Raw genomic sequence first — 16,677 nt, forward strand, 5'->3', positions numbered from 1 at the left:
GTTCTTCCCGGGTTGGCTACTATCCCTTCCACCTCCGTGGAAGGGCAGTTCCCCCTGCCACATTCCCCACTTCCGCAGGGGAGCGGCACACCGCCGGCCGGCTCTTCTCGGGGGCTGCACAGGTGTTCCTTCAGCTAGATGTTCCCCTTAGATGTTCCTGGTGCATGCTGTCTCTCTCCTCCTTTATAGTCCTCCTCTGCCAATCCCAACTCGGCTGCCCACACGCCGAGTACGCTGCTCTCCTCCAATCAGTAGCAAGTCCTACAGTTTATTGGTTGAACTGGAGGCAGCTGTGCGGAAGCTGTTTACTTCTCTCCCAGCGCCATATTGTGGGATAGCAGATGCATAGAATAAGTCTTAATTCCAGTAACTCAGTCCAGTCCGGGCTGCTCCCCACACAAAAGATGTCAGGTAGTATGGAAATGAGCCCATCTCTTAGAGTGCTTTGTTGTTTAAAAATTCCTCATAGATTTCTCTATTTAGTTTGCAGAGCTTGCGTGGAGCGTGCATTCTCTAAGCAGACTGCAATCTTCATCACAACCCTACTACCCTATTCAGGGGCACAGCACTCATCTATTTCACCTGCCCAGGAAGTTTTTAATTGAATCCCCTACTAAATTCTGCTACTAAATTTTGTCTGGAATTGTTGAGAGCAGAATTGGATCTCTAGTTTATGGAAGCCATGCCCAGAAAATGAGGGGGACAGAGGGAGGATGCAGGAAGGAAGTGAATGATAGAATATTTCAAGTCTTGAAGGCTTGCTCCTGAGAAATCTCAAAACAAGGACATGTACAGAGGCCGGCACTGTGGCATAGCAGGTGAAGCTGCCACCTGCAGTGCCAGCTTCCCATATGGGCGCCGGTTTAGGTCTTGGCTGCTCCACTTCCAAACCAGCTCTCTGCTATGACCTCAGATAGCAGTAGAAGATGGCCCAAGCACTTGCACCCATGTGGGAGACCCGGAAGATGCTCCTAGCTCCTGGCCTCTGGCTTCAGGTCGGTGCAGCTCTGGCCATTGCAGCCAATTAGAGAGTGAACCAGCGGATGGAAGACCTTTCTCTCTCTGCCTCTGCCTCTCTCTCTCTGAACTCTGCCTTTCAAACAAATAAATAAATCTGTTAGAAGTCCACTACTGTTTCATTGAATTTGACCAGGGAGTAGAGGGAATTTAGAAAGCTGTTGGCAGAGTTGGACTCTGGCCTAGCAGTTTGAATGTCTGTGTCCCATAATGAACTGCCTGGTTTCAAGTCTTGGCTCTGCCCTTGATTCCAGTTTCCGACTAATGCAAACCCTGGGAAGCAGCAGGACATGGCTCAAGTAATTGGGTCATGTTCAGGCACTTAGGAGACCGGGACTGAGTTCCCAAATCCTGGAATTTGGAGAGTAACCCCAACAGATAAGATCTCACTCAATATCTCTCTCTATCTCTCTGAAAAATATTTTTAAAAGAGAAGGATTAATGCTTTTATATCTTAAATTTGAAAGAGAATGTGCAGTTAAGCTACTAGGGGCAGCTGACAGTGATGACTTCTGTGTCTATTATTGACACAAAAATATGCATCTATTTGTTCAATGGACTCAGTCTACCCTTCTTTCTCATGAGTAAATGTGTATTCTATATATGGTGAAGTATGGTGATGCTATATATTCTATATATAGTTAAATATGGTGATGTGGAAGGTGACACACATTTTGTAACCACATAAGCCTGGCTTCCTCACATACTGGGCCTTAGGAGGAGCCACCTCCCTAGGGTACTTCAGGTGGTACATAGCCCTCTGAGAGTCATATGCAGGCCTGAATGAGTCTAAAGCTTCTTCCCAGTAAAGCATATCATGTCTGCCTTCCCAATCTACATGGCATCTGTGGACTGTACTACTTCATGTAATCTGATCCCTCAAAAGTCCTTTGGCAGACATTTCTTTTTTTTTTTTTCTTTTGGTTTTTAGATTTAGTTCATTTATTTGAAAGGCAGAATACAGAGAGAGAGAGAGAAAGAGATAGACAGAGAGAGACAGAGAAATCTTCCATCCACTGGTTCACTCCTCAAATGACTGCAATGGCCAGGCCTGCGCCAGACTGAAGCCAGGAGCCAGGAGCTTCTTCTGGGTCTCTCACAAAGGCGCAGGTACTCAAAAACATGGGACAGCCTCTGCTGCTTTCCCAAGTACATTATCAGGGAGGTAGATGAGAAGTGGAGCAAGCAGGAGTCAAACTGGCACCCATATGGGATGTGGGCATCACAGGCGGTGGCTTTACACATGATGCCACAGCGCCTGCCCCTCTGGCAGGCATTTCTGTATTGAACTGAAATATACTTTGTAGTTTTTTCATATTCCATTGATTTCACTATCAATTTGTCAGATTATGAATATGTCTCAGGTAAGGTTCTCAGTGAGGGTAGGGATGATGACTATTCTGTCTTTTAGAAGAGCTAACACCATGTCTTAATCATAATAGGTGTAAAATAGTTTGACAGATTTATATTGGATTTGAAAAGTTTTTATTAAATTAAATTTTATAGCTCATGGGTGTTTAATATCTACTCTACTCACCCTTTGAAATAAATATGAGAATTTTAGCTGATTCTAATCTTTAAAAGCTTAAAGCTAAAAAACTGAAATAAGTCATTTAAAAAAATTTTTTTTATTTGACAGGCAAGTTACAGACAGTGAGAGAGAGAGAGAGAGACAGAGAGAAAGGTCTTCCTTTTGTTGGTTCACCACCCAAATGGCCACTACAGCCGGCGCTGCGCCGATCCGAAGCCAGCAGCCAGGTGCTTCTTCCTGGTCTCCCATGCGGGTGCAGGGCCCAAGCACTTGAGCCATCCTCCACTGCCTTCCTGGGCCACAGCAGAGAACTGGACTGGAAGAGGAGCAACTGGGACTAGAACCAGTGCCCATATAGGATGCCGGCGCCACAGGCAGATGATTAACCAAGTGAGCCACAGCACCGGCCCCCTGAAATAAGTCATACAAATGCTCTATAGAATAGTCAGCATAATCAATACGTGCCTCAATGCCTTGGCCAGAATTAATTTTACCCTAGTTTCAGTAGTTGGGATTTGTATTTTTACAAATTCATTCAGATCCATCTAGATTCATAATTATCTGTTACCCAAATCACATGTCCCTGTAAGATTTAGGTTAAGGACTCAATAAATATTTACTGAATTCAATTGAGCATATTATTATAAACCAATAAACAGCTCTAAGACTAGACGGAGGGAGGAAAGCATTAAAATAACACAACCAGATATTGAGTCATATTAGTCAGGGAGAGCTTTTGAGATTTAAGGGAGCCTTGTGCTGCATTTTAAATAAGAATAATTGATAGAAAAGGTAGTGACTGAGTCATGTAAATAAGCCAGTCTAGACCAAAACCAGTCCTAAGAGTTGACATAGGAGAAGCAAAGAAAAAAATATTAGCTAGACTATAGCACAGGGTTTACATATGAAAGGAGAGAGAGAAAATGAAGTAGAATCAAAAGTGAGCCACTGGAGTTTTGATAGGAATATTTAAAATTTTTATACTGATTATTCCACCTTCTTTCTATATACTATTAGAATATAAATTCCATTTTTGATCAAACCCATGTATGACACAAATATGTCTACTTCTTACAAAAGTTTTTTTGAGGGGTCAGTATCGTGGTGTAGTAGATAAAACCGCTGCCTGCGAGACAGACGCGCATCCCATATGGGTGCCGGTTCAAGACCTGTTTGCTCCATTTTCAATCCAGAACTCTGCTAGTGCGCCTGGGAAAGCAGCAGATGACCCACATGCTTGGCCACTTCCCATGTGGGAGACCTGAAAGAAGTTCCAGGCTCCTGGCTTCAGTCTGGCACAGCCCTGGTTATTGTGATAATTTGGGAAGTGAACCAGTGAATGTAAGATCTCTCTGTGTGGCTCTTTCTCTCTCTGTAACTCTGCATCTCAAATAAATAAAAATAAATCTTTAAAAAAGTTTCTCATAACTTTATGGACATCAGTAAAAAACTTATTTTAAAGAAGATTCTCAAGGATTCATATTCCATGAAATTATACTTGCAAACTAGCCATGCTGATTTGAAACCATACCATAGTATGAGATATAGAACAATTCCACCACTGTGTGCTTTTCTCCCGATGTGTTAGGAGGTATTTTACATCTTTGTTTTATCAAGTACTCTTATCTGTTCATGTTTCCATTTACCACTACTTGACATGATCAGGATTGGAAATGAGCTAGGCCATCTTCGAATAAAAAATGCGGCTTTGGGGAGAACTCAAGTTTATCTTAGCATGAACATAGTGATGGAAGGGGGATCATCTGTCTCCAGTAGTTTCGTAGTAGACACTATGCTAAGCATTTTCTCATATCTCAATAGATATCTCTAAAATAGAGTAGAAAAAATTTTTGAAGATTTATTTATTTGAGAGGCAGAGTTGCAGAGAGGCAGAGACAGAGGCAGGGAGAGGGGGAGAGAGAGAGAAAGAGAGAGAGAGAGAGAGAGAGGTCTTCCATCCACTGGGTCACCCCCAAATGGTTGCAACGGCCGGAGCTGGGCCAATCCGAAGCCAGGAACCAGGAGCTTCCTCCAGATCTCCTATGAGGGTACAGGGGCTCAAGGACTTAGGCCATCTTTCACTGCTTTTCAAGCCATAGTAGAGAGCTGGGTTGGAAATGGAGCACCCTGGATTTGAATTGGCACCCATATGGGATGCTAGGCAACAGCTTTACCCACTAAGCCACAGTGCAGGCCCCCAATTTTTTTATTTTAGTTTTAAAAAGGAAGAAATCAAATCCATAGAAATTAAGTAGATATCCAATATCATCTACCAGTGACTGACAAATCTGGTATTCAAATGCAGAGCTTACTCCAAAACCAGTGCCTTTCTATATCATGAAACATACTTTAGCGATATTTTCATCAATTTTATCATTTACAGGTAGGAAAACAGAAGTCAAGAAAGATGAAATGAATTGACCTTATCATCATTCTGCCATATTTCACAAAGTTATTTCTAGTTTTTAAAAAATTCATATAAACAGTGACCTGAATATGCTAGTATTCAAAGTGACTAGAGTTGCCATCTTGCCAAAATAAAATAGAAATGCTTCACAGTTTATAACTTGCCCTTTCATTTTTCTCTCATTTAATATGAAGATTACAACAGTTCCTTTAAATACATATAGTACAGCAAACGTTGGCATTAGTAAAAAATTGGAAACTCGTCTTTGGCTCACAATTGTTCCAACTGATTGGGCTATTTGGCTGCACAGACTGAACAGTTATGGGAAAATAAGTCAATTATAGCTCATGAAGCACTAGAAGCCAGACGTGTCACTTGCCTTTAAATCATTCAACATGACTTGGCATTCTATAACTCACAGAAATAAGTGCTGAGAAAGGGGCGGCGCTGTGGCGTAGTGGGTTAACGCCCTGGCCTGAAGCGCCGGCATCCCAAATGGGCGCAGGTTCTAGTCCTGGCTGCTCCACTTCGATTCAGCTCTCTGCTATGTCCTGGGATAGCAGTAGATGATGGCCCAAGTCCTTGGACCCCTGCACCCACGTGGGAGACCTGGAAGAAGCTTCTGGCTCCTGGCTTCAGATCGGCGCAGCTCCAGCCATTGCAGCCAATTGGGGAGTGAACCAGCGGATGGAAGACCTCCCTCTCTCTCTCTGTCTCTCTTTGTCTGCCTCTCCTCTCTCTGTGTAACTCTGACTTTTGAATAAATAAATAAATCTTTAAAAATCTTTAGAAATCAATACCAAAAAACTCTCAAATGCTCTTCACACATTAGACCTATTTTTGTTTTGCATCGTCATTAATACTAAGAAGGAAAAAAAAACCACTGTGGGTTAAAATAAATTCCAACCACATTACAACATAACTGTAGGGACTATATGGCTGTACAGCTTTGACTTGAATATATTTGAAATGCTTGTGGGTGATTGGCATACCCCGGTCTGGATCCAAATAGTCTCAGATGTTCTTAAGAGTCCCAGTCAACCCTGGAGCTTCCATTTAAGTTGTCCAATGTCTCTCAATCCCACAATCATTTCTTTATTTCTTTTTTATAAATATTTATTTGTTTGTTTGAAAGTCAGAGTTACACAGCGAGAGAAGGAGAAGTAGAGAGAGAGAGAGAGAGAGAGAGAGAGAGAGGTCTTCCATCCACTGGTTCACTCTCAAGCTGCACCAATCCAAAGCTAGGAGCCAGGAGCTTCCTCCAGGTCTCCCATGTGGGTGCAGGGGCCCAAGGACTTGGGCCATCTTCTACTGTTTTTCCAGGCCATAGCAGAGAGCTGGATCAGAAGTGGAGCAGCCGGGACTCAAACTGGCGCCCATATGGGATGCCAGCACTGCAGGTGGCAGCTTTACCCACTGTGCAACACCACTGGCCCCACAATCATTTCTTCCATAAAACAAAGAGTATCCATGAAAATGCATGTGCATGTGGGGCTGGCACCAAGGCTCACTTGGTTAATCCTCCGCCTGCGGCACCGGCATCCCATGTGGACGCTGGGTTCTAGTCCCGGTTGCTCCTCTTCCAGTCCAGCTCTCTGCTGTGGCCCAGGAAAGCAGTGGAGGATGGCCCAAGTGCTTGGGTCCCTGCACCTGCATGGGAGACCAGGGAGAAGCACCTGGCTCATGGCTTCGGATCAGCACAGCTCCGGCCATAGTGGCCATTTGGAGAGTGAACAGAAGGAAGACCTTTCTCTCTGTCTCTCTTTCTCATTGTCTATAACTCTACCTGTCAAAAAAAAAAAAAAAAAAAAAAAAAAGACATGTGCATGTGAATGCCTCAACAAAGGAAGTAAATCCCCATATCCCCATATGCATTTTGGTAACCCTACAAAAACTGTTGATTTTTGAGTGAGGAGAAAACTGTTATCTCTAGAAGTCCATTTTTTTTAACACCTCCCTGTGAGTTCAAAATTATTTTCTAGCTATGATCCAACGTTTTAGGATTACAAATCGATGTCCTTCGAAATCTCATTGGTTAACTTAATTTTAGAGTTCTGAAATGCTTGGATCGTTTAGAAAGTTAAAGACTACATGTAGAATAGACTGTGACTTCTCTTTCAGCTTTCGATGGAGCTGAATAGCTCAAGGAACTGGAAACCCCAGTTTTCTCCTCTAACTGGAAATAATATCATGACTCATGAGAGAGTTTGTTATTTAGCTCATATATCTCAAATGCTTCATACAAAATAGTTCTAGGGTACAGAGTCATATGAAAATATAATTTTCTTTTTATTCCTAGTATCTAAGATATTTAAAGCTTAAGGCTCAAAGAGAATTTAATTTCTCCTAAATTTGATGGTGATAAGGAAATTCAATAAATATCTCCAAATACATTTTACTTTATGTTTGTGGTGTCACTTTTTAGATGGTACAACAAGCATTGATAAGCTGCCAAAAAGTCCTGGGTGCTTACCCAAATTTTCACTTAGCTCAAGCTTCTTACTGTTCACTCATGTTTAATAGGCAGCAAGTCCATTAATTATAATTGTTACCACATTGTTTCTGCCTAACAGTAAGTGGAAAAGAACAGATGCCACAAACTTTAATATTCAAGAGGCCTGGGTTATACAGGCTTTTTACTGGAAGACTATGTTTGGTTCTGGCCTCCAAAATCAGAGAGAGATAGGGAGAAATTTGATAGAGTTCATTAAGTTCTTCATAGTATATTCAGTTCAGGAACAAAAATGATAAGTAATTATTTTGTGTATTTCAAAAGGTAAGAGAATGATTTTTTTTATTGACTACAACAAACAAAGCTATTTTAGTATAACTTTGGGAAATCATACTCAAGTTCATTATGAGAAACTATATTTTCTAACCTCTAAAACTCTCAGACCTGGAATTGAAAATAAGGAGCAATTATGGATTATCCTCTGAGGGATAGAAAAATGAGACAATCTCAGGAATTTGGATTGGGTTTCTGTGTATATTCCATGAAGATGTGTGTTAACATTCTGCAATTCTTTTCATTTTTATTATGTTTTTAATACTGGTAGTCTAATACACATTCTGCTCATGAAGTCTTGTCTCACAAAGTCATAAACTTTTGTCTCACAAAACTTGTCTCATAAAGACAAGTACAAGGGGTCTTCAGAAGTTCAAGGAAAATGCCTATTATGAAGAAAGTGGTTTCTGTACTTTATTTTGTGCCGAATAAACTTACCTTTTAAAAATAATTTGAGAGACAGAGAGAGGGAGGCAAACAGAGACAAAAAAAGATCTTCAATCCAATGGTTCACTCCCCAGATGCCCATAACAGCCAAGACAGGACCAGGCCAAAGCAGGGAGCCAGGAACTCAGCCCAGATCTTGCATGTGTATGGCAGGAAGCCAATAACCTGGGACATCAGCACTGGATTCCAGGGTCCACAATCACAGGTGCACATTAACTGGATTCAGGAGCTGGAGCCAGAACTCAAAGGTACTAATATGGGACACAAGCTTCTTAACTGGTGTCTTGATTGCTGAGCCTAACACTCACCCCTAAACTTACCTTTCAAGTCCATTTTTCCACAAGCTTTTTGAAGAGTCATGATGTTTAAGCAAATCTATAAATGTGATAGAATAAATTACAAAATAAAACAGCTTTGCTGTTTATTTCTACATTCAGAGGATTTATGTGAAGTCATCCCTCTAAATTAAAAAAAATGGAGCCAACTAATTAACTACAGATTATACAAAAGTAAACACAAACAGCACATGACATCATACAAAAATCTACTGATAGCTTATTGGGAAGCAGTCCACAGAGCAGACTAATAGAATGACAATTGCTTTAAGTAACACTCTGACCTCATAATCAACCCTTAAGGCTTCCTGGTCTGGCTGAAAAGCCCGTGAGGGCATTTCAGGCATGGAAAGCCAAGATACTATGGCAAAAAATGTTCTTTGTGAAGGATCTCTGTGAGTGAGACCCCAGTGGACATAAGTGGCCATCAAAGAAAGATGTACTTTTCTTGAAGTGAGGAGAGAACTTCCACTTCGCTTGTGGCTTTGTCCAATTGCTGATGGAGTTTGTGGACCGGCTTCCATAGCCCAGGCTGTTCATTTCCAGAGCTGCAGGTGGTCACCAACATCATACATAAGGGTGTTAAGTGTTAAGTTAACAACAAGAGTCACTGTGCACTAACTCCCCATGCAGGACCTCTGTCCTCAATGAGCTGTATTATGAGAGTTAACTGTAAAACTTGTTCTCAAGCAGTTTTTTTGTGTTTGTGGGTGTGCATTTGCAAATTATTGACATCTTTGCTTAGTATAGAGTTGGTCTTCTGTGTACAAAGTTAATTGAAAAGGAATCTTAATGGAGAATGGGACTGGCAAGGGGAGAGGGAGGAAAAGAGGGGTGGAAATATGGGTGGGAGGGCGGGTATGGTGGGAAGAATAACTATATTCCTAAAGTTATACTTAATGAAATTTGTATTCCTTAAAAAATTAAAAAACTACTGATAGCTTCAGAGAGTTTATCATAAATAGGCCCTTAATCAGAAGAGGATCTGAAGCCACACAAAGAGAAGCAGTTTCCTATGAAGAATATTCACATGGTAGATCCAAAAAATGTTGTAAAAAATAAAATTTGTCTTTGGTGATTTCCTACGCCTATGTCTCAGGCTCGCAGTATCTTTTTGCTGCCACCTAGATGTTCAGAGTTATTTCTGAGAACAAGTGTATATTTTCTGTCCTTCATGCCATCAAGACACAGCCTTTGCTATTAAGTTTTCCAAGCCTAAAGACTTCAATTAAGATTTCTTTTAGTCTCATTTCCCATTGAGTTAAACTGATTTGCTAATCCATGCCACAGGGGATATAGCCTTATCAGCCTTAACAGGTGATATATCTGTCTCTTAGGATTTCTACTGTGGCAAATTCTAAGTCATTCATTTGAAAGTGACTGATGAGACATCGTGTGCCTTAGGAATCCAACCAGTGAAGTGCTACCTCATCTATGCTACATAGATGAACTAGCCCACAAACAGAAAAATATCTATTGACATGCTGAAACTTCTATTTTCCCTCCACCAAATGCAAGCAAAATGTGAATATATATCTAAATCTAAAATTAAATCATTCTTTTAAATGCTCTTTTATAACTGACTTTCTGCAAACTCTGGAAAATGTTAAAAACAATAGCAAGCTAGGTCTAATTCACTTACAATAATTATACAACACTGGTATAATCCTATGTATTGGAAGAGTTTGTTAATTATATTTACTTAATGGAAAATTAAATTTTCCTTGCTTTATTAATTGATAGTAGAAAATTTCAGAGATTTGAATTTTGAACAGCCTGAATGATAGGTGATTCCAATAAAACCCAATTATTTCTTAGGCAATTCCCATGAATTAAATAGATTTTTAAAATTTTATCAGAATTCAAAGCTGCATGAAAGTTTCACTTGCCAATGAACACATTGCTTTTGAGAGCCAGAAGAAACAGTTATTTTAGAAGGATCCTTTAGCAGTTATGAGGGGTTTTTTTTATTGTTATTGCTGCTATTACTTGGCTTGATAAAGAGTGTTCAGATAATGTTTGGAACATAAAGGATTGTTGTATAGAACAGAAGTGTTCTGTACAGATTATGAAGATTCTGTTCTTGTTTTAGTATACTTTACCTTTTAAGCATCATACGCAAGAGCTATATTCCAAAATATATCAGTTAATGACACTTAAATTGGGCTGCACTTGACAATCTTTGAGGTATGTTTTTGCTCTTTTGATAACTGAACCAAGCCTGTGGGCTATGAAGAAGGATAGTCACTACAATCCCTATTTTATAGACGAGAAAATAAACCTGGGAACTGTCCCTTATCCAAGACCACGTCATTAATGAAGATTAGTGTCATTTGATTTGGTGTTGTTTTGTGCTGTTTGTTTGTCTAAGTTTTTGGAGTTATTCCCCAGGTAACAACAGTGCTAAACTGTTTTTACTGGGAAAAGTATAAGCTTTCAGGAGTTCTATGCAAGAACCCATCAATATTCCAAAATCTCCAGTTGACATACAAATAGATACAAGTGCTGAATCCACAGCCAAGGCCTTAGTAAATTGGTTTCTAAAAAGGAGAGTAAAGATTCAGGAATATCATCTATAAGATCTTACTGACTTCTAACATTTTTCCCAGATGGTGATTCTAAACACAGAGAAGGACAAGGAGATTTAGAGAAACAGGGCAGTGTCACTGAAGAATCAGGAGGCCTGGTAAGGAAAGGTTTTCTAGAGAAAAACTAAATGTAGTTTCTAGGATATTTAAATATAATTCCTAGTCTACTAAGCTAACAGTTATATGAAAATTGAATTTGCTTGTTTGTACAGCCTGAATGTCTAGTTCTGTTGACAGAGCCTTTACCATACAATGCAAGACAAAATGTTCAAGGCCAGTGTTAGGCTCTTGCAAATGCACTTTAGAATCAGAACCATGAGTTTGTCTTGGGAATCTGTCACATCTGGTGGAACAACATTTCCAAAATCTCTCACTTTCCTGATACACATTTTCCTTGTCTGCAAAATGACATGTATTTAGCACTCAAGAAACAATAGTTATGATTTTGGGGGTTCAAATGAGAGCCACAAAGATCAGTTAACCTGCCTTCACTGCATTGAAATGATAATAATGCCTGCACCACTCTGAAAGCTGCTCTCTTGTGAGCTGAAGTACACCAAGAAGTCAAGTTGGGCTGCACTTGTCAAGGCTGGATAGAGAGGAAAGGTCTGGGCCATTGTGGCTTATCTGCCATTCTAAGCAACTCTATTATGGAAAATTGGCAGAAAATTACTTCTAAGGGCGGCCTTTTAGCCTCACAGCTATTGCTTGGAATGCCTGCAGCTCATATTAGAGTACCTGGGTTTGAGTCTTGGCTCCACTCCTGTCTCCAGATTTCTACTAAGATGCACCCTTGGAGGCAGCAGGTGATGTATCAAGTGATTAGGTCTCCACACCCACATGAGAGACCTGCAATGAGTTTCTAGCTCCTGCCTTCATCCTGGCCTGGGCCTGGCTATTGCAGGCATTTGGGGAGTGAATCAGCTAATGGAATATCTCTCTTTGCTGTTTGTCTCTTCCTCTCTCTCTCTCTCTCTCTGCCTTTCACATAAATAAATAAATATATATATATTAAAAATTACCTTCAAATTGAGATTGAGGAATTAAGTGCATATACTTGTATTTATTTGTAAACAGTGAGTACAAATCATTTTCAACTCTTATTCAACTAAGTATATTAGCATTTATTGAACTAAAATAGTGGAAAATAGTGTTTAAGTTCTCTAGTACAGTAAATAGAAATGATCAAACTATAATCCTTTATTTTCAGTAGAATTAAATTAGCTTACTTGTTTCCCATCCGCTGAAAATGTTCCTGTAAATGGGCTCAATGATGAATATTCCATTAGAATTTTGCATTCTTTTCCTGTGTTTCTCTAATTAGAAAGAATCTGAAAAGGCCAAGGGCTACTTTACCCTGGTGTCCTTAAAACAGATCCTTCACTACAAACCACTATTAGATGTATTATGTTTCCATAATTGAAATCCTTTTTGTCCACTCTTACTGTCTATACCTGCAAAAAAATTCAACACCATCTCCACCTGATTACAAATTGGGCCCTGACCTTTCCTGTCCTGCTCATATTTGTAGAAGCAGCGTTCAGTGTGAGATTGCAATCACCCCACTCGGTAAGTAAATAATGTTTGTGTATTGCAGAGAGTAGTCCTTTATCAGGAATATTAATGCAGATTTACTTTTACCAGGAAATGGAAAATAAAACCTCAACAAATGGATGTGACTGCTCAGAATGGCCCTCAAATGGGCACTGACAATTGATCCGGTTACTTGTCAATTGCATTATTCCAAGATGACATCATCAGCAAAGCCGTAGCCAACACTGTTAGCTCATTGCCCACCCCAGGGCCACCTTTCATAAAGAAAAAAACTGCTCTGTAAAGATAAAAACATCTCAGGGTTGTAATTTGATTACTTAAATCTAATTAAGCAACTTTCCATGAACCTCATTAATAAGTATGGAACCAAATTCCACACTGACACTGAACATACAACAGCCAATGCTAAGAAAACATTTCACAGCATATCATCGCCAAAGTGTGTTGTCCTAGAGAAAAAGCAGACTGTTGGCAGAGACTATTCTGATAATATTCATTTCTGATTGTTGTTATGGATCGTTTTATATATTTATATGTTGGAGTATTGCTAACTGAACTTTGGAATTGAAACTTCTAGGCAACGACATGTTCTTTGATGTTCTTTGAACAACTCTACTTGGTACCACCAGTGTAAAAGACATCATGTTTCTTTACCTGGGGGGTTATGCTCATTGAGAATCACCAGTGATGCTGGAGTGGGTCTTCTTTTCCTGATCTGTAAACAACAAATGTCAGTGAGAATCAGACCCTGTTTCTCTACAGCTTTGCAAAACTGTCCCGTCCTCATCATTTCCCAACACCCAAAAGCAAACAGCTGGAGGGCACCCAGTTGATGTTCACTAATTTTATTTTAAAATGACAAAAAACTAGACAGTAGAAAATGACAAATATTAGTATTACCCTCTTTGACCTAAAAGTTATATGTCACAGAAAATCTTTTAGTTGCATATAATCAAATGATGCAACTGAAAATGAATCAGTGAAGGTATAGGGATGATTTACTAAATCTAATGGATCTCTTGGAGTTCCATATTACTGGTGATCTTTTCAAGATCCATTACCCTCATTTCCAAATGGAGGAATAGAAGCTTAGAAACCTCAACTTTGTAGCCGGCGTCATTGTGAAGTTAACAGTATGAATTATTAGTTTCAATTATTTTTTTTAATTTTCTAGTATAACATTTAGAACAGATCAACAAATTAAGAATGAATATAGACATTATGAGAACATATAATTCATTTAAAATCCTTTTCAGATTTTTTTGCTACTTTAAGAATCACAGGAGCATTTATGATTAAAATCTTTGAATGTGATTTTCTTTAAATATCCATATAGGTAAATTCACTAAGCATATGTCAGCAAGATAGAGGGTAAAATTTAGCAATGAAAGTTTGTCCATGATAGAAGGAATGCCCCATTCAGCAGTTACAAGTTCAGGTTTGTATTTTATCAGACCAGAATCTAGGTAGATCTAATTCTAATTGTCAAAACATCCTAGAAAGTTTTGGGTGTCATATTCAACAATTAATTTAAGACCTTATATCAAATTTTTAGGAAAGGATTTGGAGATAACTTAGGTTTTAAGACATTATATATTAAGTTGACATCCTCATAAATTCCTTAGCTTTCCACAGTTGTAGTTTACCACAAAAGATCTTTCAAGTGTGCCACTGCATCAAGAGTATGAGTAAATCTGAATATTGGCAGTGATACAAACCTAAAAAAATATTATACATAGAAAAAAATACAGCAAATATTAAAGGACGATTTGAAATAACTGAATAAAGTGTTTCTAAAATTATACGGATAGCTACAAACCCCATCTATCATGTTACATACACCTACTATCACTGCTTTGTATACACAATGAAAAATATATTAAATAAAATGTTAAACCTATAATCTAGAATTAATGCTTTTGTTGTTAAATAAAGCTCTTCATTTTATAAATAATAAAATAAAATGTTGCTAATTTTGGCTCTTTTAAATTTGATGTAAATGTTCAGCCTGCTGTTTTAACAAATAATAGCAAAGATTTATGGAGGCAAATCTAAATTACTAATGCAGCCATTTTTCCCCAATGGGTGCTCATTTTGTGTTAAATAAAGTGCTATGTTTTAACCAATATTTCTCCCAATGCAATACAAATACAAGTTCATAAAGAAACCAACTTACTTTTCATTCACATACCCTAAAATTCACAGTTAGGAAAATTCAAGGGGAAGAGAACTGTTCAACTAATGATAAGAATGTAGGTCCGTGCTACTTGATCATGTATAGGAATTGTTCCCCACCCAATTCCACTTACCTGCTCTGCTGCCTCTGGTGCAATCTGACTCTGGAATAAAGGCACAGCAAATTGTATCTTTTTGGGACTATTGGGCTCCATGACAATGATGAAAATTAGTTAGAGATGTGAAGAGTTCAGAAAGACCAACCCCAAGCAGTATCCTGGATGTGTTTCCTCGGGTGCAGTCTGTCAAGATACACAGAGGGCTCTGAAACAAGTAGCTGTAATTCCAGAGTGGGCAAGTGAAGATACCGAGGTCTGAGTGACTCCCCTCTTCAACATCCACAGTGATGCCTGGCTTGCCTATTCCCCCACCAGTCCCTTGGATCCTCTCAGCACAATACAGAAAGGAACAATAAGCTAATTGTGTGCCTGTTCACTAGTACACATGCCAAGCATTCACTCAGCAGCTAATTGAAAATGCAATGCTAGCCTTGAAGGACCCGCTGTCCTGGGATTTGAAAGAAAGGCTCTATCCACTGTACATTAACTCACCGGCTGCTCAAAAGTGCAATGTAAGCTCCCTCTGAGTATTGCAGGGATGGGCCATTCATTATTGATGAAGATTAAGCAGGAAGTTTTTAGAGTTGGGGGCAGGGTTTGGGAATGGAATCATTTCATTTCTCTTGCAGCAACTTATAAGTCAGACACCTTTGCTATTTTACATTCAGCCACCAAATAGAGGAATGGCCATGGAGGGTAAGCCACAACCGATATCAGCTGTATTTATGCTGTGAGATCTGTTTAGGTTGGACTGATTGTAGAGGGCAGAGCATCCATGGTTGGTAAGCACTGTATGGCCTTGGGGCAGAGCACATCTCAGGTCAGGCTCCAGCTCCACCATTGACAAGCTATGTGGCCTCAAGAAAATCACAGGCGCTGTCTATGCCCCCACACCTTCAATAGATAAATGACCTTTAATCTTCCATTCTGTTCCAGCATTCTATAATTGTAGTTCACAGTTTTCATTAGAACGGAAAGTATTGGACAGCTAAATTTAGCAAACAGCTTGGGAGTCATTGTGACTGAAATGACCTCTATTTTATTTCCTTGATGGAGCCAGTTATATCCTCCAACTTGAAGAATACAGGGCTGAATGGAAAACATTAGTGAAAACCTAATTGCATCTACCACTGTGTCTTGTTGTCAATAGTGAGTAAGTATGCAAGGATAAAGATCAGAGAAAAAGCCTAAAGGGAGAAATCTCCTGAAGGGTAGAGGATGATGGTCATATGACCGGTGGTCAGGGAGGAGGGGACATGGACCTGATGGCCACATCATTCAGTGTCAAAGAGGAGGCAGTAGCACGGCTCAATGGTCTTCATACATTCTACCACTTTCATGATGGAAGTCTGAAAAAAGCTATCTGAATAGATTTTAAAAAAGAACATGAGTTATTTGTCAAGTTATCAAGTATAACTTGAGATATCCTCATTTGAGGTAGTTTTTGATGAATAGATTATTAAATATGTTTTTGGAATTATCCTATACAGTTAGACTTTAACTACTATTCCAGGTATTTACAAAGTTTTTATGTTTTATTTTTTAGAATTCTGATGCCATAACCAGGAATCCATCTTAATGATTTAAGTATACAATGTTTTGTTGAAAGAATATAGAAAGTGGCATGCATTATTCAAGTAGTTTTCTTTACTCTGTAGGGGGGGAAAGCAAATGAAGATGTGAATGTGAAAGTACTTTTAACCGGATAATAGTGGAAAC

At 39.3% G+C, this 16,677-nt stretch overlaps 1 protein-coding gene across 1 annotated transcript in view; it reads right to left on the reverse strand.

Moving 5' to 3' along the window:
* The window catches only part of PPP1R1C (protein phosphatase 1 regulatory inhibitor subunit 1C), a 157,678-nt gene extending 142,385 nt beyond the window's left edge, over positions 1–15,293 (reverse strand). The window contains exons 1-2 of the mRNA XM_002712322.5: positions 14,974–15,293; positions 13,319–13,379 (exon numbers count right to left, since the gene is read on the reverse strand). Of these exons, the coding sequence (XP_002712368.1) occupies positions 13,319–13,379; positions 14,974–15,054 (142 nt within the window). The 5' untranslated portion in view covers positions 15,055–15,293. The remainder of the gene's footprint in view (positions 1–13,318; positions 13,380–14,973) is intronic.
* Positions 15,294–16,677: the final 1,384 nt, after the last annotated feature.

This window comes from Oryctolagus cuniculus, chromosome 3 (assembly GCF_964237555.1).
Source record: "Oryctolagus cuniculus chromosome 3, mOryCun1.1, whole genome shotgun sequence".
Taxonomy (NCBI): domain Eukaryota; kingdom Metazoa; phylum Chordata; class Mammalia; order Lagomorpha; family Leporidae; genus Oryctolagus; species Oryctolagus cuniculus.